Source organism: Eptatretus burgeri, chromosome 22 (assembly GCF_056783735.1).
Source record: "Eptatretus burgeri isolate ZD-2024b chromosome 22, Ebu_testis_v1, whole genome shotgun sequence".
NCBI lineage: Eukaryota > Metazoa > Chordata > Myxini > Myxiniformes > Myxinidae > Eptatretus > Eptatretus burgeri.
The window spans coordinates 145,416-169,608 of NC_140982.1; the positions used below are offsets into that span (position 1 = coordinate 145,416).

At 44.1% G+C, this 24,193-nt stretch overlaps 1 protein-coding gene and 1 pseudogene across 8 annotated transcripts in view; one reads left to right on the top strand and one right to left on the bottom strand.

Moving 5' to 3' along the window:
* The window catches only part of LOC147007982 (tubulin alpha chain-like), a 6,829-nt pseudogene extending 3,689 nt beyond the window's left edge, over nt 1–3,140 (top strand). Inside the window, exons 3-5 of the transcript XR_015053688.1 lie at nt 1,114–1,262; nt 1,540–2,215; nt 2,320–3,140. The product of XR_015053688.1 is annotated as a tubulin alpha chain-like (transcript). The remainder of the gene's footprint in view (nt 1–1,113; nt 1,263–1,539; nt 2,216–2,319) is intronic.
* Nucleotides 3,141–5,316: 2,176 nt separating this feature from the next.
* LOC147007983 (cleavage and polyadenylation specificity factor subunit 4-like) lies at nt 5,317–22,875 on the bottom strand. 7 transcript variants are annotated; one of them, XM_085865718.1, is made up of 8 exons: nt 22,528–22,872; nt 14,269–14,319; nt 11,883–12,056; nt 10,295–10,390; nt 10,003–10,096; nt 6,135–6,183; nt 5,769–5,883; nt 5,317–5,606 (listed from the first exon to the last, which is right to left on the bottom strand). In XM_085865718.1, the coding sequence occupies exons 1-7, from the start codon at nt 22,628–22,630 to the stop codon at nt 5,794–5,796; spliced, it is 657 nt and encodes a 218-aa protein (XP_085721844.1). In that variant the 5' UTR covers nt 22,631–22,872; the 3' UTR covers nt 5,317–5,606; nt 5,769–5,793. The 7 variants fall into 7 exon arrangements, with proteins under 7 accessions (XP_085721844.1, XP_085721840.1, XP_085721841.1 ...); XM_085865714.1 differs by having other exon boundaries at nt 5,318–5,606; nt 5,769–6,054; nt 22,528–22,875; XM_085865721.1 differs by having other exon boundaries at nt 5,319–5,606; nt 5,769–6,054; nt 11,883–12,038; nt 22,528–22,686.
* Between the last annotated feature and the right edge of the window lie 1,318 nt (nt 22,876–24,193).

A 24,193-nucleotide genomic window follows, 5' to 3' on the forward strand; every position in this document is an offset into this window, starting at 1 on the left:
TCATCCAGAACTCACCTTCACCCTCAACTTACCTTCACCCTGAACTCACCTTCACCCTCAACTCACCTTCACCCTCAACTCACCTTCACCCTCAACTTACCTTCATCCAGAACTCACCTTCACCCTCAACTTACCTTCACCCTGAACTCACCTTCACCCTCAACTTACCTTCATCCAGAACTCACCTTCATCCAGAACTCACCTTCACCCTGAACTCACCTTCACCTTGAACTCACCTTCACCCTGAACTCACCTTCACCTTGAACTCACCTTCACCCTGAACTCACCTTCACCTTGAACTCCTGTTTGAGTGGTGGTTTGTGTGGTTGTGTTTGAGTGGTGGTGTGTGTGGTCGTGTTTGAGTGACTCACTTGTATGAGTGAGTGACTCACTTGAGTGGGTGAGTGACTCACTTGAGTGAGTTTTACTTTCATCATCCTCAAATTTACCTTCATCCAGAACTCACCTCCACCCTCAATTTACCTTCATCCAGAACTCACCTCCATCCTCAATTTACCTTCTTCCAGAACTCACCTCCACCCTCAATTTACCTTTTCCCTGAACTCACCTCCACCCTCAATTTACCTTCATCCAGAACTCACCTTCATCCAGAACTCACCTCTACCCTCAATTTACCTTCATCCAGAACTCACCTCCACCCTCAATTTACCTTCATCCAGAACTCACCTTCATCCAGAACTCACCTCTACCCTCAATTTACCTTCATCCAGAACTCACCTCCACCCTTAATTTACCTTTACCCTGAACTCACCTCCACCCTCAATTTACCTTCATCCAGAACTCACCTCCACCCTTAATTTACCTTTACCCTGAACTCACCTCCACCCTCAATTTACCTTCATCCAGAACTCACCTTCATCCAGAACTCACCTCTACCCTCAATTTACCTTCATCCAGAACTCACCTCCACCCTTAATTTACCTTTACCCTGAACTCACCTCCACCCTCAATTTACCTTCATCCAGAACTCACCTCCACCCTTAATTTACCTTTACCCTGAACTCACCTCCACCCTCAATTTACCTTCATCCAGAACTCACCTTCACCCTGAACTCACCTTCATCCTAACGTTGAGGTTGTCCCATTTTTTAGATGAAGTGCGCACCAGTACTTATAGACAACTCTTCCACCCCGAGCAACTCATTTCGGGTAAAGAGGGTGCAGCCAACAACTTCGCACGGGGCCACTACACCATTGGAAAGGGGATTGTGGACTTGGTTGAGGACCGCATCCGTAAGCAGGTACACGAGGAATTAATTACTTTTTCAAAGGAACCTCTCAACATTTTATTTGTTTAATCTGGAGTGAGAGGGACTTTGTGCCCTCCTCATGGTACAGCAATGATGTCCGAGTCCAGAGAAGGTCTCAAGAACCTCCGACATACACAAACATCACTTCTCTACCAAGTGGATGTCACAAAGTATTAAAGTTCCTCGTGAAGGTCCTATCATTGTCACGGAATAACTCCACTCAGTACAGATGGCTGTGATCAATGACCTGCTCTTCACTCAATCCAAGGCGGACCAGTGCACAGGCCTGCAGGGTTTCCTGATCTTCCACTCTTTCGGAGGAGGCACAGGTTCCGGCTTCTCCTCCCTGCTTATGGAGCGCCGCTCCCTCAATTACGGCAAGAAGTCCAAGCTGGAGTTCGCCGTGTACCCGGCGCCTCAAGTGTCCACCGCAGTGGTCGAGCCGTACAACTCCGTTCTGACGACCCACACAACGCTGGAGCACTCGGATTGCGCCTTCATGGTGGACAACGAGGCCATCTACGACATATGTCGTCGTAACTTGGACGTAGAGCGTCCGAGCTACTCGAACCTGAACCGCCTTATGGCACGGGTTGTCTCGTCCGTCACCGCCTGGTTACGCTTCGAAGGCGCACTCAATTAAATATCGATCTGACCGAGTTCCAGACGAACCTGGTGCCCTACCCACGGATCCACTTCCCATTGACCACGTTCTCTCTGCAGAGAAGGCCTTCCATGAGCAGCTGTCGGTGTCCGAGATCACCGGCGCGTGTTTCGAGCCCGCCAATCAGATGGTGAAGTGTGACCCTCGGCACGGCAAGTACATGGCATGCTGTATGCTGTACCGCGGAGATGTCGTGCCCAAGGACGTGAACGCCGCCATTGCGACCATCAAAACCAAGAGCTCCATCCATTTTGTGGATTGCTCTCCTACCGGCTTCAAGGTACGTCTGGTCTCCGGATGCAGGTAAACCATTAGGGTCGTGTTTGGTAATGTCTGACGTATCATTGTCCTCACTCATTAGTCATTGTTTTGTCTTCTTTCCAGGTCGGCATAAACTACCAGCCTCCGACCGTGGTACCTGGAGCCGATCTCGCCATGGTCCAGCGGGCCGTGTGTTTGTTGAGCAACACGACGACCATCGCGGAAGCCTGGGCACGGCTCGATCACAAGTTCGACCTGGTGTACGCCAAACGTGCCTTTGTGCACTGGTATGTTGGGGAAGGAATGGAGAAGGGAGAGTTCGCGGAGGCAAGGGAGGACCTCGCCGCGCTGGAGAAGGACCACGAGGAGGTTGGAGCCGACTTGGTTGATGGAGAGGGGGAGGATGGAGACGAGTTCCAGTTGGTTCAGCTCTCTAAGCCCTGCATTTATTAATGATACATGAAACTTCAGTGACATGAATTGTGGAGATTCTTACCTGGTAGTTAACTTGGAGGTATTCGGTTATGGAGAATATGACTGATGTTGGTACACCCGTCGGGTTCGTCTGGTTTCCCGGCGAACCGCCATAAAGCGGTCGCCTGATTCAGCCGTCGGGGTTCGGACTACGTGGCCTGTCCACCACAACACCACGCCCAGTGGGACCACCAAGCCAGTCGAACGGACGCACGTTCTCCAGTAACCACCGAGCAGTCACGAGACGTATTCGTGGCCTCATTGGTTGCGCTAATCACCCGAATCGTGCGTGTCCTTTAACAGAGGTGTTTAATTAATGTCGCCCTGAAGGCGACGCGACACCATCGCGACGCCCATGTTTGTGTGTCTGCGTCAGTGTGTCCGCATCGATATATTTTTCCTTTAAAAATGTTTTTCTCTGCAACGGTTTGTCCGATCGATGCAGAACATTAAACACATGAGGGACTCCCGATGGAGAATGTTTTCATGATAATTCTGACGTCATAGGTCACATGGTACGGTAGCCAAATTGGATTAAAGGGAAAAAAAAATTAGTACATCGGTTTCTCTGAAACCGCTCAGCGAAAAAAATTTAAACTTTTTGACACGTCATCACCTCCCAATGTCGGGTCATCGTCACTCTGACGTCATCGGTGATCTTCTTTGCGACTGGATCTGAAGAATGTTTATAAACAGGTAAGTTACCTCTGAGTGCTGTTGTTCGGAGTACTGATGTTTCATTGTTTTATTTAATTAACAAATTTACAATTTGGACGTGTCTCACCACTGGGGATACACAGCACGTCTTGCTTGTACACAGCATGACTCACTCGTACACAGCACGACTCGCTTGTGTAGAACACGTCTCTCGTACACAGCAGGACCCACTCGTACACAGCAGGACTTGCTTTTACACAGCATAACTCCTTTATACACAGCACGACTCACCGCTACATAGCACGATTCACTCAAACACAACATGACTCACTTGTACGCAGCACGACTCAATAATACACACCTTGACTCACGTGTACGCAGTATGACTCAATAGTACACACCATGACACGTGTACGCAGCATGACTCAATAGTACACACCATGACTCACTTGTACGCAGCACGACTCAATAATACACACCTTGACTCACGTGTATGCAGCACGACTCAATAGTACACACCATGACTCATGTGTACGCAGCACGACTCAATAGTACACACCATGACTCACTTGTACACAGCACGACTCAATAGTACACAACATGACTCACTTGTACGCAGCACGACTCAATAGTACACAGCATGACTCACTTGTACACAGCACGGCTCAATAGTACACACCATGACTCACTCGTACGCAGCACGACTCACTTGTACACAGCACGACTCACTTGTACACAGCACGACTCAATCGTAAACACCATGACACACTCGTACACACCATGACTCACTTGTACACAGCACGACTCACTTGTACATCGCACGACTCAATCGTAAACACCATGACACACTCGTACACACCATGACTCACTTGTACACAGCACGACTCTCTTGTACACAGCACGACTTAATCGTAAACACCATGACACACTCGTACACACCATGACTCACTTGTACACAGCACGACTCACTTGCACACAACACGACTCTCTTGTGCACAGCATGAAAAGCTTGTACACAGCACGAATGGCTTGTACACAGCACGACACTGATTTACCTTGAAGGTGATTCCATTCTCCATCATCCCACAATGACGAATCATTCGCCTCTCAGAAGGTTTAGAAACTCCTCAACATCAGGTTCTGTGTTCTCCACAACCTGATATGAAAGATGTTCATTCAAAGGGTAAAATTTACCTGACCAGGTGTGGCACATCACTGTTTCATTTATTTATGAAATCGACCGGAATTCATTCGACGGGTCCACTCTACTGGCTGCATCATTTTTGGGATGTGTGGCTCTGCCACTGAGGAAATCTGGCTTCCTCTTGTGTTGAGGGTCCCTGTTCCCAGAACCTCGATGCATTGGAGATTGAGATCTGCAGGGACAATGGCAAGACTCGTTGGGAGCTTGTGGATGGGTCGCAGGATGCACGAGCGTGAGGCAGCCAACACCACTACATTTCACACGGGTGTGCAAACAGATCCTCTCAACCACAGACCAGTGAAGCTTCACTACAACGAACAAGTGAAGTCATGGGGTCCATCATGGCTGCCGATATCAAGTGTTTCCTCTTTCCAAAATTACCGAACTCTGACCCAATCAGTTTGGATTCCGAGCCGGTGACTCAGCGCTAGACCTGCTGCTGCTCCTCTCTGAGGTCGAAGACTCAGTCTCAAACAAGAGGTCAGGACAGTGACCCTCGAGTGGGGATTTATTTATTACAAGAGGGGTTTGAAGGCAATCCGGTCCTCTGGTGGGGAATGCTGTTTTGCGAGATGTATCGTTTGTCACCAAAAAGAAACGCAAGCAGGTGATTTATCAGGTGTGGAGGTTTGAGTGCAACGCGTAGGCCAGAGGTCTCTCAAAGCGTTCCATCGGTCTTCGACATGACGTCACATTGTAGTTAAACAGCTCATCAAATAACCCCCCTTTTAGAACAAATGAGAGAATCCATTATTATTTTAAAGAAGTCGGTATATTTGTTTTTATTTACATTTGGACACATCACAAGGTATAAAATATTCGATCCGAGCTCCAAAGAGCATTTAAATGGCATCAGATGCGGCAATAATGCGAATTGTTGCTCCCAGCTTGCCGGCTCGATGACAGAAGGCGCCGTTTGCATTTTTGCCGCCGCCTCAATCCCGACCCCGTTTCGAACCCCGTGCGGACACGAGCAACTTGCGAGTGCGGACATCAATGTGTCGATTCACAATTTTCATTTGATGTTTCCGTTTTTCGATTCGCCATCGTGAGGTCGTCCGCAGCCCTCGTTTGTCTGTCTCCGACAACAAAACATGGAATGAATGAATTAAAAAAATCCAGTTGATAACAAACGCATTTTTGCAATGACTTCCACAAGGGGCACCAAATGCAACTGTCTGCGCGAATGGAGATCCACAAAGGTGTTTACCTAGAACACGCTGAGCAACGTACTCACGCTTAACCTTGCGGCAGCAGGTGATCTACTCGAGAGGTATGGTCAGTCGAAGATCGGCGGGACTTGTTGAAGGTCGGTTGGAGCCCTGGGAGGACGTCGTCCCAGAGAGCGGACCCTGGGCAATTATACACGAACAAACTGAAGGTGTCAATGGGAAGGTGTCATGAAGAGACCGTGGATGGGTTGTTGAAGGTTCCACAAAGACAATGTGGTTGGGTGGTTCAAAGGTGCCGAAAAGAAACCATTTCTGACCCCTCCCGGATCGTCCGTTTTGATGACGTGAAAGCTGTACGGACACCGAATGGAAATGCGAATCCGTTTGGTTACATCACCATCAATTTGAAGATGTCGTGCGTATCGAAGTACCTTGTCCGGAGGAACATCTTCGCTCGGTGTAATACGTTCAAAACGAGGGCTGGAAAGAGACAAATTTCACCGTTTAAGGCATTTCATTCTCATTCTTCCCTCCAGGTCTTCAAGACAGCTGTTCTTCCCAAATCATCTCCCATCCAAAACCATGATCCTTTCTACAGTCGTTAACACCTTCCCCAACCCCATCTCCTGTCAAATTTCTGGTTTTTTGGTTCACGAAAAAATATAAGTGACCATTATATTCGTTATTGGTGTGTGTCTGTCCGTCTGTCTGTTGGGTAGTCAATCTAGTCTACCCTTATTATCAGCATTTCCGTCGATATGTTTGTCTGTCTGTTGGCTGCTCTTAGAGCACCCTTATTCTGGACATTTCCATCTGTCTGTCTGTCCGCGAAACTTTGGTCAAGCCTCGGGGCTAAACCACTGAACCGATTCCAATGAAATTTGGTAGGTGGGACCAATATTTCTGGGAATCGTGTGCTTTCGAATATGGGACTCCGGGCCCGAGCAAGGGCTCAGCAACGGTCCTTTAAAGTGGTCAAAAAATCGAAAAAAATCAAAAAAAAAAATCGAAAAATCGAAGCTGAGAGTTCAGACAGACAGACGGACAGACAGACAGACAGACAAACATATCGACGGAAAAACTGATAATAAGGGTAGAACAAATTTCAAAATTTATTAAAAAAAAAAAAATTTTTTTTTTGACTGGATCGACTACCCAAAATCAATACAGCATCATGTAAAAATAAAATCTTTAGCGAATAGATAAATAGATAAACCTCAATAGAATATTTAAATGGAATTACCAGGGCTGCCATTTGTTCGAGTCTCTTTGGAAACATGCCTGAAATTTCACAAGGTCTGTCTGTCCCTCTGTTCGGTCCAGTGCTCCGTTAATACAACGGCGATTTCGATGAAACTCGGTGGGTAGGTTCATACCATGACCTAGTTGTGTGCAAATGAGAACCGTTGCTATGGACACCACCGTTGCCTAGCAACGAGACTTTGAAATTTTTGAAAAATCATAAAAAAATTATTTTTTCGAAAATCAAAAATCGGGCCACGAGCGACTGTAGGCAGTACATTCAGCGATATTGTCAAAAATTTCCAGCTGGATCCTATAAAAACTGTCGGAGAAGATAGATTTTGAATGAACCCTGGTCAAAAACAATAAAAAAAAATGAAGTTCGTTATTTCTCAGAGACTATGAGTCAGAGAAACATGCTGGGGAAGGTGGATTGGTTTAAATACTTGGGATCAACTGTCCAAAGTAACGGAGAGTGTGGGAGAGAAGTGAAAAAGAGAGTGCAGGCAGGATGGAGTGGGTGGAGAAGAGTTGCAGGAGTGATTTGTGACAGAAGGGTAGCTGCAAGAGTGAAGGGGAAAGTATACAAGACGGTAGTGAGACCAGCTATGTTGTATGGTTTGGAGGCGGTGGCGCTAACAAAAAGACAGGAAGCAGAGCTGGAGGTGGCAGAGTTAAAGATGCTGCGATTCTCGTTGGGAGTGACGAGGATGGACAGGATAAGAAATGAGTGTATTAGAGGGACAGCGCAGGTAGGACGGTTTGGAGACAAAGTGAGAGAGGCGAGATTGAGATGGTTTGGACATGTGCACAGGAGGGAAACGGAGTATATCGGGAGAAGGATGTTGAAGATGGAGCCGCCAGGCAGGAGGAGAAGAGGAAGGCCAAAGAAGAGGTTCATGGATGCGGTGAGGGCGGACATGCGGGTGGTTGGAGTGTCAGTGGAAGATGTGGAGGATAGAGCAAAATGGAGACAGTTGGTCCGCTGTGGCGACCCCTAACGGGAGCAAGCCGAAAGAGGAAGAAGAAGATGAGTCAGAGAAACATAAAACTAGTATGGTAGGTTCATGGTATGTCCTAGTCTTGTGTGAGAAAGAACCGTTGCTATGGACGCTTTTGTTGGCTAGTAACGGCTGAAAAACGACTAAATTCGACTTGATCGACTACCCATGTCTGCCGACCGGCTTGTCTGTTGGGTAGTCGATCTCGTCGAAAAAAACTTTCTGTCTGTCTGTCTGTCCCGAGCATAGCTCCGTGGGTTTTAATCCGATCCTGATAAAATTTTGGTGGGAGGTTTATGTCATGATGTGGTTGTGTTTTCCTGAGAATGGGCGTGGTGCGCCCATTATGGGCGGAGCCACGCCCAAAAACATGTGTTTTTAGGGGGTTAGCCGATTTCAATTTACATCTTCTCTGAGGGGTTTGTCGAATCTGACAGGGGTTTCGGTATTTGGTTAGCCCAATGGCACATGCATAGCCCCACGGAGCTCGATTTTTCATTTTCGTCCCAAGGTCAAGGTCACAAGGTCAAGGTCACAAGGTCACGAACTTAGAAAATTGTGAATTTTGACATAAAAATTAATTCTTCTCTGAGGGGGTTTGTCGGATCTGGCAGGGGTTTCGGTATTTGGTTCGCCCAATGGCACCTGCATAGCCCCACGGAGCTCGATTTTTCATTTTCGTCCCAAGGTCAAGGTCACAAGGTCAAGGTCACAAGGTCACGAACTTAGAAAATTGTGAATTTTGACATAAAAATTAATTCTTCTCCGAGGGGGTTTGTCAGATCTGGCAGGGGTTTCGGTATTTGGTTAGCCCAATGGCACCTGCATAGCCCCACAGAGCTCGATTTTTCATTTTCGTCCCAAGGTCAAGGTTACAAGGTCAGGAACTTAGAAAATTGCGAATTTTGACATAAAAATCAAACGACCGCCCAAACTTAGAGAGCTAGGATGACAATATTTTTTATCCATAATCTTGAGGTCATTCCCCACCTAAAGTCTTCAAACCATTTTGCTCTATCTCGAACACCTTGCCCGTGGCGCCCCTTTCAAGTTTGTTTTTACGCTGATTTCATCAAAGTCTGGTTTATCCGAGGAGTGCGAAATGCCATAGAGCCGAAATGACGTTATATTGTTCCTGGAATGTTCCAGATGAAGTTTTGCACCAAAGGTCATAATCCTTGACCTTTGACCTTTAAAGTTCACAAAGGTCAAATTTTCAAAGTTGTGGGAATCGAACCGGGTTTTCGACCTTCTTCGATGAACTCACTCCAATAAGCTGTAGCACGTATCCTGTTTCCTTATTTTAATGTCCACAACATTGTTTTGTGACCTTTAAAGGTTATGCAAAGGTCAAATTTTGAAAGTTGTTGAACGAAACCGGGTTTTCGACATTTTGCAGCAAATAACCTGTCACTCGTACCACATCATGTTGATCATTTTTATAACTTGGTCAAACATTATCACATTGTCTCATCCTTGACTTCTGAAATAATCTACATCGTCAAATACCGCTCGTGAACCATCGTCGTCTTCAGACTTGTCCTTCCTGAAAGTTTGCTCCTGTGTCCATCTTGTCCACCCCAACCCTTCATTCCTCCCCACACCCATTGTTTGTCCAAGTATCTCTCCATTTCGTTCTTCAACCTTGCTGTTGGTGTTTCCCCCTATCCCTCTTGCACACTTTAGACAGCTTAGACCTCAACCCTGAGACCTTTAGACCCATTACACCCTCTTTGGACACTTTAGACTTCTTAAACCCTTTCGACCCCTCAGACCCTCAGACCTGTAACTACTGTTGGAACATGTCCTTTAGACCCCTTAGGGCTTAGACCTTAAGACCCATTAGAGCTTTTTTAGACCCCTTAAGTTCCTTTTGTTCTGTTGGATTCTGATCCGTTCAGTGCTCCAGCTGTTCCACAAGCCTTGACTTTGTGCACAGATAAATAAATAAACATAATTTATGGACATGATTCCCCATGCATGTCCCATGTACTTGTCCAATGTACTTCCCCATTCCAGGGATGGAGATTTACACAAAAATCGAATCCGTACTCACTGCGCGAACTTGCAGTTCGGTCCTTCCAGGCAAAACCCCACCAGGTAATTAACACACAACACCTTTCGGGTGTGTCGTTTCCAACACCAAGGACCTGCAGAAAAAAAAAAAACATCCAAAGTCAATGGGTCAGTGGGAGGTAAGACCCGTGGCATTTCTTCAACGTCGACCCCCAGATGACCTTTCATACCCCTTCGACCGGTTTATGGCCATATCGGAAGCAGAGAGTACGATCGAGTGCAATTGGCCATTTGAGGAGGTCTCACAGGGTGGCGAGATGTTGATGTCTTACCTTGACGACAAAAACCCTGGTCGTACCACGGACAATCTTTGACCTTCGACTCCGGGTCCGCATGAAGGAATGGACACTCTTTGTTGGTGCACTTTTCTGTCAAAGATACATTTATATTATCACCATGAAGCCTCGTGTTGGCTTTACGGTTAAGGTGGCTGGCTTAAGATCTTATGTGTCAGGTGAGGTCAGGTATGGGAGCATGTGCCGAAGCAGCGCGTCGCTGCGTCCACTTTCCGTCGGGACTCCAGGGGCCTCCGTCTGGTCAACCCCCAGGCAGATGCCTGGCCCATCTCCATCTCCTTGAGATGTCGATCAACCTGCTGCAACCACGAGGCACGTGGTCGGCGCATTGACCTCCTCCACTCATGAGACTCCCTCACTGAGAGAATCTGGTGAGCAGGATCAGCGTCAGGAAAACGAACCACATGTCCATACAGCCGCAGCTGACGCTCACGGACTGTACAGGTGACACACCTCATCTGAGTTTCTCTCAGCAACCGCTCGTTGGACGCAACGTCCGACCAGCGATAGCCAAGGATTCTCCAAAGAGACCTGGTACCGAAGGAATTCAGTCTCCGTCTCAGATTCCTGGTCAGAGTCCAAGTCTCACATCCGTCGAGCAAGACTGGAAGCACCAAGGACTTAAAGACTCGGACTTCCGTCCTCCTGCAGAGGTATCGACAACGCCACATCCAGTGAATCCATGACTCCCCAGACGTCTATTGACCTCAGGCTCACAACATGCAGAGACATGAACATCACCATCAAGATAAGTGAATCTCTCCGTGACCTCAACATCCTCACCACAAACAGGTGCAGACAAGAGAGCAGCAGCCAATATGTCATTGAAAGCCTCAATCTTAGTTTTGACCCAGGAAACCCGTAATCCCAGTGGCTCCGACTCCTCCCGATCAACCACAGACTCAAGCGCGGCATCGAATGCCTCCTTCACCGTGAGACCACTCGAATCAGTTGGAGCACAACCAAAAACCAGGGAAATGACACCCAAGGAGTGACGAATCCTCAGTCTCATAAAACGCTCGTTGACCTGTGTTCCCTCAATTATCTCGGGAGTCAGCTTCTTGGACACGGCCACAGCAACCCCTTGGATTTTATACACTCCCGAACCGCTTGACGGTGTTGGATGTACTCGGGGTGTCCACGGGGATTTTTCCTGTCTGGGGAGCCGGACGGGTCTTTGTGAGGTCGGGAAGGACCCCAACTCTCTCTCGGTAAATGTGTATCGTACAGCGTAAAGTGGCGGAAGATGGGATCAGAAGTCATAATAAAATACTCCATATACTCATAAAAGTTTGGGGGGGGGAGGGTTAACCCCGGAATAAGGACTTCGATTGTGATTAATCAGTTTAATGGTGTCAGAAGAGAAGACTCATCACAAATACGAGTAATTGGCTCAAAAAGAAAAAAGAAGAAGAAATAGGCAAACAGAATAGGAAAAAAAAGAAGAAAAGGAAGAAGGAAAAGAGAACGAGATGAGAATAAACCTCTGATGTGGTTTGGGATCTGACTTAAAATGGCGGAACAAGCGAGCGGCACAAAAAAGGTAAGACATCGATGTTCTGACCGCCTCTTGAGTAGAAATAGCAGTTCGGCATGCGGGTCATGTCGAACTGATGCAGGGACTCGCACCGGTCTTCCATCTTACAAAGACCAAGCATCCAATGTTTGCACACGACGTTGTTCTTGCCGCCAGTCACGTGTCGGAATGGACACCCGGCTCCTGCGACCATATAAGAATCTTAAGGAGAGAGAAAAACCTTCTATGATGCACACGAGCAATTGGGGCTTTTATCATTTGACGCGAACAACTTCAAAAAACGCACGCTCACCGTTCAATGAACGGATAAATCATTTCATTCCTGCAATATTGGTCCTGCTGCTCTTGCTCTCTCACATTTCAACTCAAACACAACCGCAACCACCATCCTTCCCCACGAGGGTGCAAGTGCAACCCACCAGAAAAAAACCATCCTCATCACCCTACCCAGGTATACACTTCCTCATTACTTTCGTTCATTGAATCACCTCTTCTCTCGTCTGTTATAACCGTGTTCCCGAGTCTGTCGTCTCGAGCTGTTTCCTTCGGGGCTTCCGGTCTGTTGATCACTTCCACTTCATTCGTGGTGTCTCCCATTTCGACCTCCGAGCTTTACTTGCCATCCGAGCACCTCAACCTTTGTCCCCCCCCAAACACGGCTCCTCAGCAAAAGCTTTCCGCCCTCAGCCAGGGCTCCATAGCTCCATAAATCAAAGTGTGAAGCGCTTTCCCTGTGTCTGATGGGGTGCTACAAGTCCTCCACCTGGCCTCGCACGTTCACAGGAGGATTTACACAACAACATTACCCTATCGTACGCGAAGATATACACTCGCCGCCTCCTCGGTTTAACAAGACGACTTAACTCTGGCAGATGTCCTGATACAAGAGTAATGACGCCCCACTCGATCACATGGTCTATACTGTTCTTAAGGCAACCTATCGATGGACACCCTGCTTCCCCCCATCCCCCTTTCCAAGTAAGAGTATGTTTGTTTTAATTCGTTCCCTCGTCCTTTATTGATCAGTGGTTTGGACTTTTCAAACCGGTCGAAATATCTCACCGTCATTGTCCAAACCTGTACATCGAGCCCAACCATCTTTTGAAAAACAACCTCTGGTACAAAGTGTTGTACATTTGAACACTAAAACCCGATGTCATTAAATTTAGGTACGAAATCCTCGTTGGGAGACACGATTAGCGAGAAGGTAACACTTCGTCAGCATTATGGTGCACGTGTGTCAGGTTCGACCGTGAATATTTCAGCTCCTGTTACTCTCAATATTTATTTGGCTTGGCTTGAGGTGCCAGCTATTTCATCCACCAGCCGTGATTCCTATTCTCCTGCCAACACGACAACATGTCTTCTTTGGAATAGCAATGATATTGAACTCCTATCCACGGACAAGGCTTTCATCCGAAGCTTGATGAAGTACTGCTCTCCCCTATGGGCTGGCTCCCCTGCCTCACACCTTGCTGACCTCGACGCCGTGGAAACCAAGGCCTTCAATATCATTGGGATCTCCCACGATGAAGCTGAGTCGAGTCTATGGGCCTATCACTTCACCATCGCAGACAGGTCGGTGGTCTCTCTATCTTCTACCACCTCCTTTCTGGCCTTGCATCCTCTGCTCTTTCCCTGCTTTGTCGCCCCTCCAACCACCAGCTTTTTGCAGAGCACACGCGGTCCACCATCCCATCTGGTGAAACGACCTAAATCCAGGATCAATGCTCACCTCCACTCATTTGTTCCTCTTTTTTTCCGCCTGTGGAACCAACTTCCACATCCTCTTCAATCTCGTCCTTCCCTCCAGGTATTCAAGACATCAGTTCACCACCATCTCATGTCGTCCTCAAGCCAACACCATGATCTTTTCTGGCCTCGTTCACCCCACCCCATCCCCTGCAATAACCGCACCTCAATCCCTCCTTCCAAATTTCCAGTTTTCCCTCCTGAGGGTTCCCTTCTGGATCCATCTTGTCCACCACATGCATCCTCTCCTGCACTCCCATTCCTCCCCACACCCTTTGTTTGTCTGCCTCCATCTGCCCTGCCTTCGGCTCTGCTGTTGGTGTTTCCCGCTCTTTCTGTTGTTCCGTTTGTCCTGTTGTGTCCCGATCCGTTCACTGTACTTCCACTCGGTCTTCCACGAGCCTCGACTGTGTATATAAAACAAAATTTTTAAAACTTTCTTTGAAATAGTCCTGAGAACGATCTCTCCCACTCCCCACAGCACAATTTCTGACAACACCATGACAATCAAATCCCAAACTTCCTTTCTCTCCTCACTCCTCCACCCTCATTAATCCGATAATGTTCTATGAATTAATTTTCTCAATTTCTCCCCTCTAAACTCCATCCCACCCACCCCAACTCCCCAAAATAGGCGGCTCCTCATGGAAGTGACACTTACCATGACGACACATGCCTCGATCAAAGAATTCACAAACGGCAGCTCCAGGTTCTAGAAGGGAAATCCACAATGGGAATGATGGGAGTTATGTGTCATCCCAAATTAATCAAAGTACGAAGTTAAACTTACACAACACAAACAGCAGAACAATCATCATCTTCAATGTCCTCCATCATAACATCATCAATCTCATGCATTATAACACTCATCCTCAATCTCCACCATTATAACATTCATCCTCAAACTCCTCCATCATAACATTCATCCTCAATCTCCTCCATTATAACACTCATCCTCAATCTGCTCCATTATAACATCATCAATCTCTTCCATTATAACAGAATCAATCTCTTCCATTATAACACTAATCTGAAATCTCCTCCATTATAACACTCATCCTCAATCTCCTCCATTTTAACATCATCAATCTCCTCCATTATAACACTCATCCTCAATCTCCTCCATTATAACATCATCAATCTCTTCCATTATAACATCCTCAATCTCCTCCATTATAACACTCATCCTCAATCTCCTCCATTTTAACATCATCAATCTCCTCCATTATAACACTCATCCTCAATCTCCTCCATTTTAACATCATCAATCTCCTCCATTATAACACTCATCCTCAATCTCCTCCATTATAACATCATCAATCTCTTCCATTATAACATCATCAATCTCCTCCATTATAACACTCATCCTCAATCTTCTCCATTATAACATCCTCAATCTCCTCCATTCTAACATCATCAATCTCCTCCATTATAACACTCATCCTCAATCTCCTCCATTATAGCATCATCAATCTCCTCCATTATAACACTCATCCTCAATCTCCTCCATTATAACATCATCAATCTCCTCCATTATAACACTCATCCTCAATCTCCTCCATAATAACACTCATCCTCAATGTCCTCCATGATAATATCATCAATCTCTTCCATTATAACATCATCAATCTCCTCCATTATAACACTCATCCTCAATCTCCTCCATAATAACACTCATCCTCAATGTCCTCCATGATAACATCATCAATCTCTTCCATTATAACAGCATCAATCTCCTCCATTATAACACTCATCCTCAATCTCCTCCATTATAACATTATCAATCTCCTCCATTATAACATCATCAATCACCTCCATTATAACACTCATCCTCAATCTCCTCCATTAGAACATCATCAATCTCCTCCATTATAACACTCATCCTCAATCTCCTCCATTATAACATCATCAATCTCTTCCATTATAACAGTATCAATCTCTTCCATTATAACACTCATCCGCAATCTCCTCCATGATAACACTCATCCTTAATCTCCTCCATTATAACAGCCTCAATCTCCTCCATTATAACACTCATCCTCAATCTCCTCCATTATAACATTCATCCTCAATCTCCTCCATTATAACACTCATCCTCAATCTCCTCCATTATAACATTCATCCTCAAACTCCTCCATTATAACATTCATCCTCAATCTCCTCCATTATAACACTCACCCTCAATCTCCTCCATTATAACATTCATCCTCAATTTCCTCCATTATAACACTCATCCTCAAACTCCTCCATCATAACATTCATCCTCAATCTCCTCCATTATAACACTCATCCTCAATCTCCTCCATTTTCACATTCATCCTCAAACTCCCCATTATAACACTCATCCTTAATCTCCTCCATTATAACACTAATCTGAAATCTCCTCCATTATAACACTCATCCTCAATCTCCTCCATTTTTAACATCATCAATCTCCTCCATTATAACACTCATCCTCAATCTCCTCCATTTAACATCATCAATCTCCTCCATTATAACACTCATCCTCAATCTCCTCCATTATAACATCATCAATCTCTTCCATTATCTCCTCCAACATCATCAATCTCCTCCATTATAACACTCATCCTCAATCTTCTCATTATAACATCCTCAATCTCCTCCATTCTAACATCATCAATCTCCTCCATTATAACACTCATCCTCAATCTCCTCCATTACAACATCATCAATCTCCTCCATTATAACACTCATCCTCAATCTCCTCCATTATAACATCATCAATCTCTCCATTATAACACTCATCCTCAATCTCCTCCATAATAACACTCATCCTCAATGTCCTCCATGATAACATCATCAATCTCTTCCATTATAACATCTTCAATCTCCTCCATTATAACACTCATCCTCAATCTCCTCCATAATAACACTCATCCTCAATGTCCTCCATGATAACATCATCAATCTCTTCCATTATAACAGCATCAATCTCCTCCATTATAACACTCATCCTCAATCTCCTCCATTATAACATTATCAATCTCCTCCATTATAACATCATCAATCACCTCCATTATAACACTCATCCTCAATCTCCTCCATTAGAACATCATCAATCTCCTCCATTATAACACTCATCCTCAATCTCCTCCATTATAACATCATCAATCTCTTCCATTATAACAGTATCAATCTCTTCCATTATAACACTCATCCGCAATCTCCTCCATTATAATACTCAGCCTCAATCTCCTCCATTATAACACTCATCCTCAATCTCCTCCATTATAACACTCATTCTCAAAATCCTCCATTATAACACTCATCCTCAATCTCCTCGATTATAACACTCATCCTCAATGTCCTCCATGATAACATCATCAATCTCTTCCATTATAACACTCATCCTCAAACTCCTCCATGATAACATTCATCCTCAATCTCCTCCATAATAACACTCATCCTCAATCTCCTCCATTATAACACTCATCCTTAATCTCCTCCATTATAACATTCAGCCTCAATCTCCTGCATTATAACACTCATCCTTAATCTCCTCCATTATAACACTCAGCCTCAATCTCCTCCATTATAACACTCATCCTCAATCTCCTCCATTATAACACACATCCTTAATCTCCTCCATTATAACACTCATCCTCAATCTCCTCCATAATAACACTCATCCTCAATCTCCTCCATTATAACACTCATCCTCAATGTCCTCCATGATAACATCATCAATCTCTTCCATTATAACACTCATCCTCAAACTCCTCCATTATAACATTCATCCTCAATCTCCTCCATAATAACACTCATCCTCAATCTCCTCCATTATAACACTCATCCTTAATCTCCTCCATTATAACATTCATCCTCAATCTCCTCCATTATAACACTCATCCTCAATCTCCTCCATTATAACACTCATCCTCAAACTCCTCCATTATAACACATCATCAAACTCCTCCATTATAACACTCATCCTCAATCTCCTCCATTATAACACTCATCCTTCATCTCCTCCATTATAACACTCATCCTCAATCTCCTCCATAATAACACTCATCCTCAATCTCCTCCATAATAACACTCATCCTCAATCTCCTCCAAAATAACATTCATCCTCAATCTCCTCCATAATAACACTCATCCTCAATCTCCTCCATAATAACACTCATCCTCAATCTCCTCCATAATAATACTCATCCTCAATCTCCTCCATAATAACACATCCTCAATCTCCTGCATAATAACACTCATCCTCAATCTCCTCCATAATAACACTCATCCTCAATGTCCTCCATGATAACATCATCAATCTCTTCCATTATAACATCTTCAATCTCCTCCATTATAACACTCATCCTCAATCTCCTCCATAATAACACTCATCCTCAATGTCCTCCATGATAACATCATCAATCTCTTCCATTATAACAGCATCAATCTCCTCCATTATAACACTCATCCTCAATCTCCTCCATTATAACATTATCAATCTCCTCCATTATAACATCATCAATCACCTCCATTATAACACTCATCCTCAATCTCCTCCATTAGAACATCATCAATCTCCTCCATTATAACACTCATCCTCAATCTCCTCCATTATAACAGTATCAATCTCTTCCATTATAACACTCATCCGCAATCTCCTCCATTATAATACTCAGCCTCAATCTCCTCCATTATAACACTCATCCTCAATCTCCTCCATTATAACATTCATCCTCAATCTCCTCCATTATAACACTCATCCTCAATCTCCTCCATCATAACATTCATCCTCAATCTCCTCCATTTTCACATTCATCCTCAAACTCCCCCATTATAACACTCATCCTTAATCTCCTCCATTATAACACTCATCCTCAATCTCCTCCATAATAACATTCATCCTCAATCTCCTCCATAATAACACTCATCCTCAATCTCCTCCATTATAACACTCATCCTTAATCTACTCCATTTTCACATTCATCCTCAAACTCCCCCATTATAACACTCATCCTTAATCTCTTCCATTATAACACTCATCCTCAAACTCCTCCCATGATAACATTCATTCATCCTCAATCTCCTCCATAATAACACTCATCCTCAATCTCCTCCATTATAACACTCATCCTTAATCTCCTCCATTATAACATTCAGCCTCAATCTCCTGCATTATAACACTCATCCTTAATCTCCTCCATTATAACACTCAGCCTCAATCTCCTCCATTATAACACTCATCCTCAATCTCCTCCATTATAACACACATCCTTAATCTCCTCCATTATAACACTCATCCTCAATCTCCTCCCATAATAACACTCATCCTCAATCTCCTCCATTATAACACTCATCCTCAATGTCCTCCATGATAACATCATCAATCTCTTCCATTATAACACTCATCCTCAAACTCCTCCATTATAACATTCATCCTCAATCTCCTCCATAATAACACTCATCCTCAATCTCCTCCATTATAACACTCATCCTTAATCTCACTCCATTATAACATTCATCCTCAATCTCCTCCATTATAACACTCATCCTCAATCTCCTCCATTATAACACTCATCCTCAAACTCCTCCATTATAACTTACATCATCAAACTCCTCCATTATAACACTCATCCTCAATCTCCTCCATTATAACACTCATCCTTCATCTCCTCCATTATAACACTCATCCTCACTCTCCTCCATAATAACACTCATCCTCAATCCCCTCCATAATAACCCTCAACCTCAATCTAGTCCAAAATAACATTCAGCCTCCATCTTCTCCATAATAATACACTTACTCAATCTCCTCCATAATAACACTCATCCTCAATCTCCTCCATAATAATGCACATCCTCAATCTCCTCCATAATAACACATCATCCTCAATCTCCTGCATAATAACACTCATCCTCAATCTCCTCCATAATAACACTCATCCTCAATGTCCTCCATGATAACATCATCAATCTCTTCCATTATAACATCTTCAATCTCCTCCATTATAACACTCATCCTCAATCTCCTCCATAATAACACTCATCCTCAATGTCCTCCATGATAACATCATCAATCTCTTCCATTATAACAGCATCAATCTCTCTCCATTATAACACTCATCCTCAATCTCCTCCATTATAACATTATCAATCTCCTCCATTATAACATCATCAATCACCTCCATTATAACCCCACTGCCATCTCTCAATCTCCTCCATTAGGTATACATCATCAATCTCCTCCATTATAACACTCATCCTCAATCTCCTCCATTATAACATCATCAATCTCTTCCATTATAACAGTATCAATCTCTTCCATTATAACACTCATCCGCATAATCTCCTCCATTATAATACTCAGCCTCAATCTCCTCCATTATAACACTCATCCTCAATCTCCTCCATTATAACATTCATCCTCAATCTCCTCCATTATAACACTCATCCTCAATCTCCTCCATCATAACATTCATCCTCAATCTCCTCCATTTTCACATTCATCCTCAAACTCCCCCATTATAACACTCATCCTTAATCTCCTCCATTATAACACTCATCCTCAATCTCCTCCATTTTCACATTCATCCTCAAACTCCTCCATGAAAACACTCATCCTCAAACTCCTCCATTATAACATTCATCCTCAATCTCCTCCATTATAACACTCATCCTCAATCTCCTCCATTATAACATTCATCCTCAATCTCCTCCATAATAACACTCATCCTCAATCTCCTCCATTATAACACTCATCCTTAATCTCCTCCATTATAACATTCATCCTCAATCTCCTCCATTATAACACTCATCCTCAATCTCCTCCATTATAACACTCATCCGCAAACTCCTCCATTATAACACATCATCAAACTCCTCCATTATAACACTCATCCTCAATCTCCTCCATTATAACACTCATCCTTCATCTCCTCCATTATAACACTCATCCTCAATCTCCTCCATAATAACACTCATCCTCAATCTCCTCCATAATAACACATCCTCAATCTCCTGCATAATAACACTCATCCTCAATCTCCTCCATGACAACATTCATCCTCAATCTCCTCCATTATAACATTCGTCCTCAATCTCCTCCATTATAACACATCCTCAAACTCCTCCATTATAACATTCATCCTCAATCTCCTCCATTATAACACTCATTCTCAAAATCCTCCATTATAACACTCATCCTCAATCTCCTCGATTATAACACTCATCCTCAATGTCCTCCATGATAACATCATCAATCTCTTCCATTATAACACTCATCCTCAAACTCCTCCATGATAACATTCATCCTCAATCTCCTCCATAATAACACTCATCCTCAATCTCCTCCATTATAACACTCATCCTTAATCTCCTCCATTATAACATCTCCTGCATAATAACACTCATCCTCAATCTCCTCCATTATAACATTCATCCTCAATCTCCTCCATTATAACACATCCTCAAACTCCTCCATTATAACATTCATCCTCAATCTCCTCCATTATAACACTCATTCTCAAAATCCTCCATTATAACACTCATCCTCAATCTCCTCGATTATAACACTCATCCTCAATGTCCTCCATGATAACATCATCAATCTCTTCCATTATAACACTCATCCTCAAACTCCTCCATAATAACACTCATCCTCAATCTCCTCCATTATAACACTCATCCTTAATCTCCTCCATTATAACATTCAGCCTCAATCTCCTGCATTATAACACTCATCCTTAATCTCCTCCATTATAACACTCAGCCTCAATCTCCTCCATTATAACACTCATCCTCAATCTCCTCCATTATAACATTCATCCTCAATCTCCTCCATAATAACACTCATCCTCAATCTCCTCCATTATAACACTCATCCTTAATCTCCTCCATTATAACATTCATCCTCAATCTCCTCCATTATAACACATCCTCAAACTCCTCCATTATAACATTCATCCTCAATCTCCTCCATTATAACACTCATTCTCAAAATCCTCCATTATAACACTCATCCTCAATCTCCTCGATTATAACACTCATCCTCAATGTCCTCCATGATAACATCATCAATCTCTTCCATTATAACACTCATCCTCAAACTCCTCCATTATAACATTCATCCTCAATCTCCTCCATAATAACACTCATCCTCAATCTCCTCCATTATAACACTCATCCTTAATCTCCTCCATTATAACATTCAGCCTCAATCTCCTGCATTATAACACTCATCCTTAATCTCCTCCATTATAACACTCAGCCTCAATCTCCTCCATTATAACACTCATCCTCAATCTCCTCCATTATAACATTCATCCTCAATCTCCTCCATAATAACACTCATCCTCAATCTCCTCCATTATAACACTCATCCTTAATCTCCTCCATTATAACATTCATCCTCAATCTCCTCCATTATAACACATCCTCAAACTCCTCCATTATAACATTCATCCTCAATCTCCTCCATTATAACACTCATTCTCAAAATCCTCCATTATAACACTCATCCTCAATCTCCTCGATTATAACACTCATCCTCAATGTCCTCCATGATAACATCATCAATCTCTTCCATTATAACACTCATCCTCAAACTCCTCCATTATAACATTCATCCTCAATCTCCTCCATAATAACACTCATCCTCAATCTCCTCCATTATAACACTCAGCCTCAATCTCCTCCATTATAACACTCATCCTCAATCTCCTCCATTATAACATTCATCCTCAATCTCCTCCATAATAACACTCATCCTTAATCTCCTCCATAATAACACTCATCCTCAATCTCCTCCATTATAATATCATCAATCTCTTCCATTATAACAGCATTAATCTCTTCCATTATAACACTCATCCTCAATCTCCTCCATTATAACACTCATCCTTAATCTCCTCCATTACAACACTCATCCCCCAAACTCTTCATCCCCATCGCTCACTGTGCATGTTGCTAAAAGGAAGAGGTTGAAGCCCGAGCTGCTGCTCCAGAGCCATCTCGATTTCGAAGTGAATGTGCTCCGTACTCGCCACGATTTCCTCCATCTTGCTTCGTTGCACAATCTCCAGCAACAACAAAGGATTCGACACCTGAACACAAACTCACCGTCACAGTCATCACAGGTGAGTGTACATTCACCACACATCGATCCACGTCCCCTGGGTATTTAAAAGTCTCCCTCAGACCGGATCTCCGTGTTTTTTAACACATCTCATGCAAAGTGAAAATGCCGTTTCTACGGCAACCGGAATATGGGCGGGTCACATGACGTGAAATGGGCGGGGCTCCATAACCACGCCCCGTGCGCGCATTCGCATCAACGACTGACACGTCACATCTCCCCGCCCCCTTTAAAAAAAAAAATTAAGACACTCACGAGGTTGATGGACACGAGCTGATCTTTTAATTTAAGAATTCTCCATCAACTGAAATCTACTGCGGTGATCTACGGCAATCTATATCAACTGAAATCTGCTGCGGTGATCTACTGCAATCTATATCAACTGAACTCTGCTGCGGTGATCTACTGCAATCTATATCAACTGAAATCTGCTGAGGTGATCTACTCCAATCTATATCAACTGAAATCTGCTGCGGTGATCTACTGCAATCTATATCAACTGAAATCTGCTGCGGTGATCTACTGCAATCTATATCAACTGAAATCTGCTTCGGTGATCTACTGAAATCTATATCAACTGAAATCTGCTTCGGTGATCTACTGCAATCTATATCAACTGAAATCTGCTGCGGTGATCTACTGCAATCTATATCAACTGAACTCTGCTGCGGTGATCGACTGCAATCTATGTCAACTGAAATCTGCTGCGGTGATCGACTGCAATCTATATCAACTGAACTCTGCTGCGGTGATCGACTGCAATCTATGTCAACTGAAATCTGCTGCGGTGATCTACTGCAATCTACTAGAAGCACCTATCCCCTGAAAGGAGAGGCAAGTGTATGGGACCTTTTTTTAGTAGGACAAGGACCTGGCTTGATCATGACGTCTATGTTTGTTGGTACCAATTTTAATTCTTACAAATCCTTCATTTTTTCCTCCTCTTGGATTCTGTGGATCTATCATGATGTGCTGCACACCATGAGGTCATTGTCTCCACATCCACATTCAATCATCTCACCGACCAGGCTCTACCTGACACTCCGGGACCTCCAACACATCGTGGAGGCTTCTTCGCTTGGGTTAGTCCGTTCGAGGGTCTCCACTCCAGCAGCTTGTAGGAATCGTGATTGTTGAAGGCACCACCACTCAATGCTGCATCACCTTGCCACATGTACACACCGAGCAGATCAGAACCCTGGACAGATGCCCTTTCTCGAGATGGAAGGGGCGACCATTTGCGGACGGGAAGACAACATCACCCTGGACATGGATCACCCAAACTCCACCCCTTAATACTTCCATAGCGGACTCAGTTGTGCCTAATTACCTGAGTTCCACAGCCCGATATAGGTCTACTCACCTCGGTTTGCTTGAAGCAACCTATGTTCTCCGAGTTCAGCCATTGTATTCCATCCGGCGACACTCTTGTTCAACATCGGTGGGCTTACGTGTGTATGAGGAGCCACCATGTCAACTACAGCTT